General features: G+C 27.0%; 1 protein-coding gene across 9 annotated transcripts in view; it reads right to left on the bottom strand.

Moving 5' to 3' along the window:
• Positions 1-12,635, bottom strand: part of shi (dynamin-1 shibire) — a 34,079-nt gene that overhangs the window by 14,378 nt on the left and 7,066 nt on the right. For 7 of the 9 annotated variants that reach the window (XM_011502053.1, XM_011502052.1, XM_011502059.1 and 4 more), the window contains exons 3-12: positions 9,456-9,605; positions 8,366-8,569; positions 7,994-8,186; positions 7,678-7,887; positions 6,432-6,631; positions 5,879-6,024; positions 5,617-5,774; positions 4,096-4,122; positions 1,619-1,790; positions 379-624 (exon numbers count right to left, since the gene is read on the bottom strand). In XM_011502053.1, the coding sequence (XP_011500355.1) occupies positions 379-624; positions 1,619-1,790; positions 4,096-4,122; positions 5,617-5,774; positions 5,879-6,024; positions 6,432-6,631; positions 7,678-7,887; positions 7,994-8,186; positions 8,366-8,569; positions 9,456-9,605 (1,706 nt within the window). The remainder of the gene's footprint in view (positions 1-378; positions 625-1,618; positions 1,791-4,095; positions 4,123-5,616; positions 5,775-5,878; positions 6,025-6,431; positions 6,632-7,677; positions 7,888-7,993; positions 8,187-8,365; positions 8,570-9,455; positions 9,606-12,635) is intronic. The other 2 variants (XM_011502057.1, XM_011502058.1) reach the window with 1 other exon arrangement.

The raw sequence follows: 12,635 nt of genomic DNA, 5'->3' as shown, positions 1-12,635 counted from the left end.
ATAAAATGAAATGTAAGAACAAACAGTGAATTATTTATATTTTTACTTTTAAAGAAAGATTTATTTATTAATACGTAATTATTAAAAGATTAAAACTATGATATATTTTAATTCATTCGTTTCTTTAGTTACTAAGTAATGTCATGATTTTCAATTAGGATATCAAACTTTTTTTTTCTATTTTTTTTCTATTTTTTTTTTAATTTTTTTTTTCTCATCTTCAGTGGAAAATCAAGGCTTTAATATATCTCGAAAAAATGCAAAAATTAATCGACAGACATTATTCCGTATATTCTTTCAATTTAATTAAAGGTCCAATACTTTCAGTTTCTCTTTATTTTATTGTAAATTGCCTCGTATTGATTAAAGCATACTTACTTCACCATCACCATTCGCTTGCTCTGTCTGTTTTTCCGGGTAAACACCAGCGCGAAGGAAAGATGCTTTCCATGAGTCAACGTCATCTTGAGTTTCACAGCTCAATTCAAGTTGCTTGTAATCTTTGTAAACATTTCTGCCCTCGGGATTGAATAATGCAAATAGATGACGACGAGACATAAAGCTTTGTTCAAGATCTCGCAGTTTTAATCCATCTAATGGCAACATATATTTCTTTTCGCGTTCCTGCAATAGAGCACACAAGCAATCGAATGCGTTAGTACAAATGTGTTGGATTTGAAAATTATGAGCTATAAATAACGATATAGAGAAAAGAAAAGAAAAGACAAAGCTATAATAAGCTTCTAACTTGTAAAAATCATTAATTTATATTAATTTAATAAGAAGTTACGATCCCCGTTAAATTCGTTTTTGTAGCATTGTTGTACGCATTTTCATCGATACTTAATTGATTTCTCAACAATCTTCAGTAAAATATTTTTGCAAACTATTTTAGCTTAAATTTTATTTTATATACCATAAAAAAATATTTATAAATTTACATTTTTTTTTTTTTTTTTTTTTAATATATTGATTTAAGAGTTATTTACAAAACCGAAAATATAAAACTCAATTTTAAAAACTTAAAATAGATAAGGCTTGAATCGGATAAATAAAAAGTATTTCCTTTAGTGATTTAATGGTGATTATCTTTTATACAATAACATAAATAATGTATATTAACATAAATAAGTAAAATATGAGTTTTTTGAACATTTATAAAATTTTTTTTTTTTTTTGTTATTTTAACTTATATTCTATTTTTAGAATAATATATACAATATAAATAACATCTTTTTATGCTGGGAATAAAATTTTCGTAATAGTTGTCTATTTATTGATATACTCTACTCTTGAGTAAATTTTTTATGCTTTATTATTGATGCTCTTTCTTATTTTATATTATAATATAAATTTGTAGGACTTTAATATTTAATTTGACATGCATTTATCTCATTATCGACGAAATATATATATATATATATATTTATTGTAAAAATGTTCTTCTTGTTACATTCTAATTTTTACTAACGAATTAACATACTAAAGATATTTTAAAGATAAGCGGACAATAATAATAAATATACGGAAATTACAACGTGCAAAATCATTTACAAATTATATTAAAGAATAAATTTTTCAATCAAGAGAAAGAAAGTGGAGAAATAAAAAAAAATACCTCTTCGTCCTTGAACCATGAGATACTTTCGGATGTCAAAACAAACCAATAGTCCCTGGATCCTCCCTTCATAATGCCAAGGTTATGTATGCACATGTAACCTTTGCGTATGACCTGATTGCCGAGGGTATGGCGGCCTGCCTTCACGGCATTTTCCGATGATTGTTGAGCGCTGCAACAGAAAGAACGTTATATTGTGAATTCTCAGATCGGTTAAAGATGAATATTAAAGCATAGCGATGAGTAGAGACTGCGCGCACTGTCATTGTCAAATTATTCCAGTACTGGTTACAATATGAGCTGCAGACTAGCAAGAAAATGAAAAATGACAGAGACAAAAAGAGAAAAATACAGAGAGAGAGAGAGAGAGAGAGAGAGAGAGATAAAGAGAAAGAGAGAGAGAGAGAGAGAGAGAGACTTAAGTAAATGATAGAAAAGATAAAGACAGTTGATTAAAAGGGAAAGAAAAAAAAGAACATTTACTATTTATAACAATGGTTAAAAATCAATATATAAATTTAAACAGCTATTGTAAATTTCTTTTACATTCACTAAGATTCTTAACAGATTATTCATTAATCTAAAAAGTTTAATCTGCTTTTTAATTTCAAAAGTATAATTTGTATTTTTCAAAGCACGGTAATAATAAGTTTATTATCAAAAATTAGCATTATTAATATTAATTATTTAAATCAATAAAATTTTATTATTTAATATTATAAGCACATTCTTATAAACAATGTAATATATATATATATATATTTTTTTTTATTTGAATTATTTTAGTTATTTTTCTGTATAGGATATTATAAAAAAAAAAATAAATTAAATTTGGACTAAAAAGCACTTTTGTGTTGATAGTGTAGCTAAAAGATTTCTACAGTACGCGTTTACGTAGCCATGCCTTATGTGTTAATATTCAATTTGTTAAAAGCTGTAAAATCAAGCAAAAATATAATTTTATGAATGTTACGAAGAATGATGCTCAAACTAATTCTTGTGAATAATTTTATAAAATTCTATATTTTCCAACAACTTTTCGAGACACATGTACTTAACTTTTTTCATTATATTTTAATGCTGACATTGTTAATATATCTATGTATATAAAATTATAAACTACATTGATATAAAATAGACATTTTATTGTTTTATTACCTCCAAATTTAAATTATATTAGAAAATACAATTTTACAACTTGGAAAATTTCTATTTTCATTAGGTAACAATTTTTAATTATCAGTACCATATATGTAAATATCGTTTCATATCTTTTTATAAAATATGTGTCTGAAAGTTAAATTGTAATATAGAATATCTATCTCTCTCTCTCTCTCTCTCTCTTTGTAAAAAAATGATTAAAATTATCTCTATATATTTCAAAATTATAAATTAAGTATTTATATTTCCATATAAGAAATTTATAATAATATTACTTATTTAATGTCTAGATTAAGTAAACTTTTTCAAAACAAATTGGTTTTTCAGAAAATTATGAAGAACTAATTTATAGTAAAGTAATATTTTTTAAATAATAAATTTATCAATTTTCTATTTTTCTTATTTTGTATGATACAAATTAATATAAATTATTACTTTTCTATTAAATTTCGAAAAGCCTAATAATTTCAAAACTATTATGCATAAATGTACCATTCTTAATAACTTAAAGAGACTTAAAAAATTACAGACTTTTTTCAAAAATCGAAAACCACATAAATGAAAAAAATCTAAGACTATAAAAATAGATTATAACAGTGACGTTTCTATTACAAAACATTTACAAATAATAATAGAAGAAAAATTTATTACTTTATGATTGATATTTTATACAATTTCTCTACATATTTATTATAATTAAAAATTAAATAAAATTAATTAATATTATTTATAAAATAGTTGAATGTACATGTTAATTTACAACTTTCAACGCCAAATCACGTTTCAAATGACTAATAACATTTTTACAATCAAATAAATATAATAAAGCTCCATTCGCACCATAAAAATACAATGCACAATCAACACATCAAATCAATCTACTCAAATTAAGAGAAATGAAAAACGAAAAATGAAAAATCGGTAATAATAATCTTTCCATTACTCTACGATTGAATAAGATTTTACGAAATAATAGTTAATTTATTAGAGAATAAGGAAAATAAAAATTTAAATTGTACTTCCAAAAATAGTCAATAGAAATCGTGAAGTAACGATAAACAATGATTTTTTTAAAATTTAATTTCCATTATCCATACAAATGTAAACCAAAATTTTTCTAATAATTAATGCATGAAATAATACGTGAAAAAAAAAAAGAAATAACATAGAAAACCAATAACTATGTTTAAAAAATTGAACGTATTGAATACAATATGGTTGATGAAGTATGTATGCAAGAAATAAGAAAAGGGGCAAAATAAAAAGTCGCAATGACAATTTTCCGACTTTGATGCATGTTTAATCGGCTCTCTTACCTTGCATTATGGCTACTGGCCGCCGCGCTGCCGGTGTAATTAAATCATTGTTTTTATTTGTGAAGTACAACATGGGCAATGAAAATAGAAAGATTGACATGATAAAGTGAAACAATGGTTAGTGAAAACACGATGAAATGTTATAAGGTTTCAATTAATTAAGCATAGAAAATATAAAATGATCGAAAGTTATCAGAAAAAGAAAACATCATTCTTATTTACAACGGCCAATTATTTACTTTTTGTATAGTATAATCAAAATTTTGTTTAGATTCCATTAAAAAAGATTCAATTAAGAAAGCACATTTACATTCTCTTTCTGAACTTCTGGTAATTTTAATAACTTTTTATTTATTGAAAATTAAAGCCATCCTATCCATTATAAACTTATAATTATGAGAATAAATAGATTAGTTATCGACTTCCAATAAAAAACGTCATTAATATATATATATATATATATATATATATATATATAAATACACAGAAATATCTAATAATAAGAATTTTCTTATCGATATTATTCTTTATCTTATTTCTTTATTTTATGAGTATTTTATTATTTAAAAAAACAAATGCAATAAAGAGAGATATTTAATTTGTCTTTTGTATTTTATTCGGTCGGTAACTAAAAATTGACTTTCTCGATATATCATTAAAGCTAAACAATTGGTAAGGTTAATATTCTTATCAAACTATCCATAAAAATAGCATAATAAAATCTCTACGTTAAAAATAAACATGTATTTGTAGAAAAAAAAATAATAAATAAATAAATCAATCAATCAGGAGTGAATTTATTACTAATAAAGGACAAGTTAATACTAGAGAAATGTGCATCTAAATGTGCCGTTAAATAAAAAGGATAGATGAAGTCAAAGATGACCAAGCAACGTGGCAGGACATGCATCATTTAGTTAACGGAAATTAAAATAAATGTGCAAGGATTTTCGTGTATTGCTGCACATATTAAAATTTTTTCAGTATAATAGTTGCCGCTAAGCTGAATGTGCAAGTATAATGTGTGCAAATTATTAATAAAAGAATTTTAAATTTATCATGATTATTTCTTCATTGAAAGATACTTTTCCTACACAATCATGCTGAAATCATTACTTTGGAGGAGAAAAATCTTTCACATCTATTTTTTTTTTTAATTTTTATTTATTTTTTTTTTTTTTGTTTTGTTTTGTTTTATTTGGATAAACTGAAAATAAGTTTTTGCGTAAATACTCTAAAATTCTAAAAAGGCAAAATTAAAGTAAATGCTTAGCACTTTATTTTCGTAGCATGATTTTTACCGACTGAGAGAAGGAATATTTGAAACAATGCAAATAAAATATGATGAATTTCATTTTAAATTTACATGTGCGTTAAATTAAATGTATCCGTGATATCAGATCTAAATTACAAGGGCAGATTATTAGATGTGCGTGACTACTTATTTGGGATTTAATGTAAGTAAAATATTCTTAATCGTTTAATTAAGAAAGTTTTATATGGAATGGAATGTGGACTTACTTTGCAAAACCAATAAAATCTTCATGATTAGTATTCATATACGCAAGCTCGCAGTCGACCAAAAGGATAAGCTGCTCCTTACACATTTGTTCCCGCTGCCTAACGTAGGTTGTGATAATGCGCTCCGTTTCTTCGCGTAATCTGGGATACCGTGACATCTGCAATAAGGACAAAAGTATTAAATAAAACATCATTAGTAATAGTTCGGAATTAGTCGTGCAACAATCGGATTGCCAAATTTTTTGTGCAATTTTTAACTCACCCGATCTGTACAGATACGAACAACATTGCTCAGTTCTTGTACGACTAGGTCCACACATTTCAGACTAGGCTCCTTGAGCCTATTTATTTGTTTTTTTACTATAGCTTCGAAAGCCATATCAGGAGTAAATAGACCGACTCGAATACCTAGAATTTCAAATAGATTTTGATAAATTAAAAAAATACTCTATATTGTATTTACACTGTACATGAGATTGTAGATTCTTATACTGCATTAGAAGAAAGATTTCCTACCTTTTTAATCAAATAAATTGCAAAAGTTTATATATCTCTTATCTTCAATACTGTATACTATGGATTGACATTAAAGTTCGTTAAAAATTCGATTTGTAAGATTTTGTATGATTGTTACTAGATTATGTCATTGATATTAAAAAAAAAAAAAAAAAAAAAAAAAAAAAAAAAAAAAAAAAAAAAACATTTTATTTCATCGATTGTATTTCATGGGGACTATTGAAAATTATGCTATTTTCATAAAACTAAGTTATAATTATACGATAATCCAAGTATTGATAAAGCAAAGTAATACAAACCATGAATGTTTCTAATGGCAAAAGCAATTTCTCTGCGCAATTCTTTCTCGTCGAACTCCATTTTAACAATTTCAAATGGAAATCGTTCGTGAAACAATCGATTAATTTTAGCACCGCCACTTAATTCCATTGTATTGATCTGTGCTGAACCAGATCCCTCAATCGTTCTCTCAAAATCGGACTGCAGTTGTTGTATCATCCTTAAAAATGATTTACTTTATTTACTCGGATGAAGAAAATCGTCTAGTCGGTGTTAATAGTATGGGTAGAGAGCCATGATATTAATTATTTGAAATTCCCTAAATTATTTTCATTTACGCATAAAGAATTCTAATAAGAGAAGATCGACATTTTATTATAAATTAAACTTTTTTCAAAATTGTAGGTTTTCCTTATTGCAGATGATTATAGGCTCAAAACTGATAAATTATATAAGATTCGATTATTATTGTCTTTGACAAAATTTGAAAAATAAACAAAATATTATATTTAAAATTTCTTAAAATCATGGCTACTTCACAAAGCAACACATTCTACCAATTAATTTTATCGGTATTACCTAGTTACAATTATTATTATTATCATTATTATTATCATTATTATTATTATTATTATTATTATTATTATTATTATTATTATTATTCTATATGTTTATATCATTTATCTACTATATTAAATTGCTATAGAATTTTTATAAACTAATCATTATTTAGCCGATTTGTATTAAAGACATGCATAGCTTTTCAAATAAAAGCGGATCTAAAGTGATTAATATTTTTTATGTAAAATGAACACACAACTGGTTAAAGTGCATCCAAAATAAGGATAAACAAAATACCTACAGAAACATTTCAACGGATCTGAAAAACAAAAAAAAAATATCTAAAATTTCAGGACCCTCCACCCATAAAGAAGTAATCTAAAAAAGAAATAGAAATGAACTCTTAGTACTATAATAGATCGTGAATTAATAATTAAGTGATCTATCTTTCGTCGTTGTTCTTCGTATAAGGATAGGCATGAAAATATTGAGAAAATATATAGTCATTAACATCTATAGGTACAATACATTTATATACGCGTGCGGATGCGCGCACCTTTATAAACATAGAGTCACACACATACGTAAGTATGCGTGACCGCGTACTTTATTATGTATACTAAATACGCCTTGCAAAAACACATAATAATAACATGAAACTCTATCGGTTGACTACTTTAAAAAGCAAGCAAAGAATTGACTTACTGCAACATCGCTTTTGTCTTTATAGCTGGATCGTCGGGTCTGAAATGCTTATACTGCTCCACATCTTTTTCCAAAGCAAGCTGTTGTTTTTGTAGCCTGTCACGCAATGCAGGCAATGTGTCTCTGATGTGATTCGTTAACTGCTGATTGAGAACTCGTTGTAGGTATGGTGTGCCTAACCTTTCAGCCAAATGTCGGTATGAGGGATGGCTGAAATATTTTAATGCCACATTATTCCGAATGCACTTCTCATTGTTAATTTGATTAATTAAGAATAGCAAATAAGATTTATTTCCTCCTGACACATAATTGATACCTTAAAAAGAATTTTCGCTCAGCTCCCATGGCTGCTTTGATATCTTTACGGCCTTCGATGTCTTTTTGACTCCTATTAACTACACCTATGTAACCCCTTCGCAGAGGCAATAATTTATTTTCTAAAATATCCCTAGCATCAGTACCGTCGTCCATAAGATCCAGTTTGGTGATGACACCAATAGTACGCACACCTACGGAAATAATTTAAATAATGTAGGACTCCGTATTTAAATTGTACTAAAGTATACATTGATACTTTCTTCTACAAAATATAATCTACACTAATAATTATCTTTCTTAATTTTTCTTATTGAATGTAGCGGTATATTAAAAAATGCAATTAATTATTAAACAATTAAAAATTTTTCACCTTGAGGATCGACCTCCTTGGCAAGTTTCAGAGCATCGCTATTAGCTAAATCAGTATTTGCAGGTGTAACCGCTAATATAAGACAGTTTTCACGTTTGATAAAATGAAAAATCATTCCTTTAATTTGGGCTTCGATATCTACCGGTTGATCACCGATTGGCACCTTTGTTAATCCAGGCAAATCAATGAGAGTTAAATTGAGAACTGAAATCAGAAATAAGTATCTTCGTAACATAATGTTAATTATTTATTCAATGGGTATATTTTGCTTCAAGTCCGAAATGATTTTAATATATTTTCATGGCGATAATAATGTACTTTAATAATAAATTTTCTGAATTTAATTTCAAAATTAAAATTAACTTTTCAACAAATATATATGGAATAAAGGACATATTATTTATTGCATATGTACCGTTAACCATAACGTATACGAAAACAAATTAAAATTTTCTCAAACACATTCTCTAATCGTTGCTTTATGTTATTATCAAATATTTGATGATTAATTACATTGTATGATGATATAAATTATTATTGAATGTAATATCAACTGTTTATGACAAAAATTCAAAGCATAAAAATAAAGCTTGCAAAGATATTTAATACGTATATTAGCTAAATAGTTTAATATGTAAAAGCATCGATAGACATTACCGACTATTAAAAGTAATCTGTACTTTGTAACTTAAAACATTGTACGTCGAATTGAATCGTAGGAATTTCTTAATATTCGTAAATAATGAAGTCTGTATGTTCATTTCAGAAAATAATATGCATTTTATAATTAAATAATTAAATATTAATGTTAAACGTCATTATTTTTGTAACTTAAACGGGCATGCGTCTATTCATTAATATGGTATAAATATTATTTACTATTAAAATATTTTAATATTATATATTTTTAAATATGTATTATGTTCTTTGTATATTAGATGGTTATTTCATTTTTTTTGTTCAATGCATACATATATACAGGGATTTAATATTTTATAAAATGACCATATCTCGACTATAATTCGAATAAAATCATCATCTAACGTAATATTAAATGAATAGAAGAAAATTGAATAAAAAAAAATCTTACCATTGGGTGAATAAACTCTTAAATTGATGGGTAAGTTGGAGATGCCTTTGTTACTACCAGTTACACGATCTGTTTCTCCCTCGATTTCCTTTCGCACTTCATCGAAGTCCACAAACTTCTTTCCCTTACAATGCAGAAATTCTGCATACTCTGAAATACATGGAATAAAGCAAAACAAAAAAAAAAAGTCAATAAAAAGCCGCAAAATTAATGAAGAAGCTTTAAACCACAAGTTAGATATCATAGGAAGCGAGAAAGTCGGATATACGTGGTTTGCTTCCGTAATTGGCACAAAAATACAATGATCATGCGTATTCTTATTGGAAATATTTTTACTTCAATATTTATTCATATTCATATATGAATATATATATATATATATATATATATATATATCTGAATTTACGTAAATCACTGTCGTCATCGATGGCAATGAACTCGATTTCCTACTTATCGTATGTACGCCTATACGTGTAGGAGAGCACAGGAAGTTTGATAACGCAAAACGGACGTCCACAGCGATTCAGGTTAAATATGATGTGCATGCACTTTGATATTATCACTTTCACAAACAGAAAGTGCATTTTTTTAGACAAAATAAACTGTCGAGTGATAATTGAATAGATTGACATTGTCAAAATATCTGTAGCCTATTTAATTGATATATGGTAGAGTTCATAATAAAACAAAAAGAAAGCAGTTAAGATATAATTTCTTGGAATATTAAAGTATTTACATATCTTTCGGTTCTTTTTAATACAATCAATTAAATTTCTTCCCTTGCGAAAAAAATTTATTATTTGTTAAAAATTATGGATAAAAAGAAAGATGTAAATGAAATTATTCAAATTTGTTTATAATGTTGAAATAGCCAATAATGCTAATTTCCGTTTTATAATTTTCTCGTTTATTACTTGAATCTTTTTTTGCAGAGTATTTATTTATTTACATATTATCTGTAAAATTAAAGAAATTTTTATAAATTTTATACATATTAATTTTGAAAAATAACTCTTACATCTCCATTCGTGTATTTATTCTTATTTTGACTATATGAAGTGATAATTTAATTGCTATTTAATTAAGAAAGAAGTTGAAATAAAATTTTCTATAAAAGTAGTTAAAACATTCGTGTTTATTTATAAATTTATCAATTACTTTTATTATTATATGTAATCAATTGTATTCCATTTTATAAGATGATAATTTAATTTGAATTTCATTTACAAACTATTAGCACGTATAATATAAAAGTAACTTCTAACAGTAAAAAATATCATGTTACTAAACTATATTTTTCTGTTAAAAATATTCCAACAAAGATATTGTTTCATAAATACATAATTAAATACATATTTAAAATTTTGTACGTTTTTTATATTAAAAGTATTTTTTAAATTAAAAGTCACATTGCTATCGATATAACAAAATGAATAATTTTATTTGTATACAATTATTTCAATATTTGTTCAGTGATATTAATTTTGTCTTACACGGTTATAGATGTCTAAGAAGTATTTGAGAGAAAATTATGAATAACAAAACTACAAATTCTCTATTTAATAGGAATAAATTTTAATACCTTACTGAATTGCGTACTGTCAAGGTCTTATTGTTAGCCCAGATTTTATTATTCTTAATTCAGTATGTGTATATATTATTAAATAGATAGATAGTACATAGATATATAGATAGATGGACAGATAGAGAGCGAGAGAGAGAGAGAGCGAGAGAGAGAGAGAGAGAGAGAGAGAGAGAAACCACAATATATGAATCGACTTGTCAATATTCGAACTTTCCATAGCTTATAAATCAATATGTCTTGTAATACGATGTCCGTAATTTTAATGTAATCTCACATTTCTTTTCATTTTAAGAAGTATATGAAAATTTATATTACGTGTCTTCACTCTATATCAGCATTCTTTTGAATAGGAAATCTTATTATTGTATCTCATATAGCAAAAACTAAACTCCGCAGACAATTTTATCAATCAGCACCAAAATATATATATACACATGTAATGTCATTAAAGTTTATTCAGTTAATTAAATTGTATTTTTGTATAATAAAATTAAAAAATTTATTTTAATCGTATATTTCAGTTTTTTTTTAAGTAATCCGTTTTACATTAAATACTACGCCGCCTCTTGAAAATCTTTAATTTTCGACCAAACTAAGTACACATCGATAAATGATATATATACCGAGGGATTGATTTTAATAGTTTGATAATTTGTTTAATTAAAAATTTAACGCATATCATTCCTTTCATTTGTTTCATATTGACGCAATAAAGTAAATCGATACTCGCTTCAGCAACCACATTTTGTACAATTATAATATTTCGTTTCGTTATGAAATGAGATCAAAGACTCAATGTCAGAATACTATTATGATCGTTTATTTTCAACTAGCAAGTGTTATAAGACGTTGGGAGAAAACAAAATTAATTAATGAAAGAAAGAAATGGGAAGGAAAGAATTAATAACTCTTTATGAACGTTCGATATCAAATCTTGTCATAATCAAGTAGGATCTGGTCAGTCTGTTTGATGGGATAACGGATGATAGGGCAATTGTGGACTCCAAATATTTGGCTGATCCATTTACAGGAAAATAATAGATCGCATTCGTGAAAAAGGCCGACATGGTCGTAGGCGTTTGCGCATGCCTCCTCCAGCACCTCGTGTCGCGCTGTCGTCATTAAGTGGCATATTAAATATAAAGTTTAAGAGTACAACACCGTCGATCTCAGCATTAAGTCCCCGCGTTCATCAGTGTACGTGGGTTAATGGAATCAATAGCATGCTCCTCCCCCTCCCCCTTCCCTGCCTCTTATTCTCGCAAGACCAGAAAGAAAATACATTAATCAACGAGAGGTCAGCGTGGGGTCAATGTGGGTTAAGCTGTGACGATCGTCGTGTAAATCGAGTCAAGTTTTGCTCTTGCTCACCCCCCCCCTCTCTCACTCTCTCTCTCTCTCGCTCTCTTTAACTCTTCTTGCTATCTGACTCTCTGACTCGCTGACTCTAGTATACCTGAAGCGCGGGTGTTGGTATAACGGGAGAGAAAAGAGCGACGCCAGTGTGTAGCGTCGTCGTATTATTGACCCGCAACGCGGCGACGGCGCAGCCAAACGCGATTACGGCTAGCCGATTCAAGTTCGGGGAATGTCGA

Source organism: Ceratosolen solmsi, unplaced genomic scaffold (genome assembly GCF_000503995.2).
Source record: "Ceratosolen solmsi marchali unplaced genomic scaffold, CerSol_1.0 scaffold43, whole genome shotgun sequence".
Lineage (NCBI taxonomy): Eukaryota > Metazoa > Arthropoda > Insecta > Hymenoptera > Agaonidae > Ceratosolen > Ceratosolen solmsi.
This window is presented reverse-complemented; position numbering and strand designations above follow the sequence as displayed.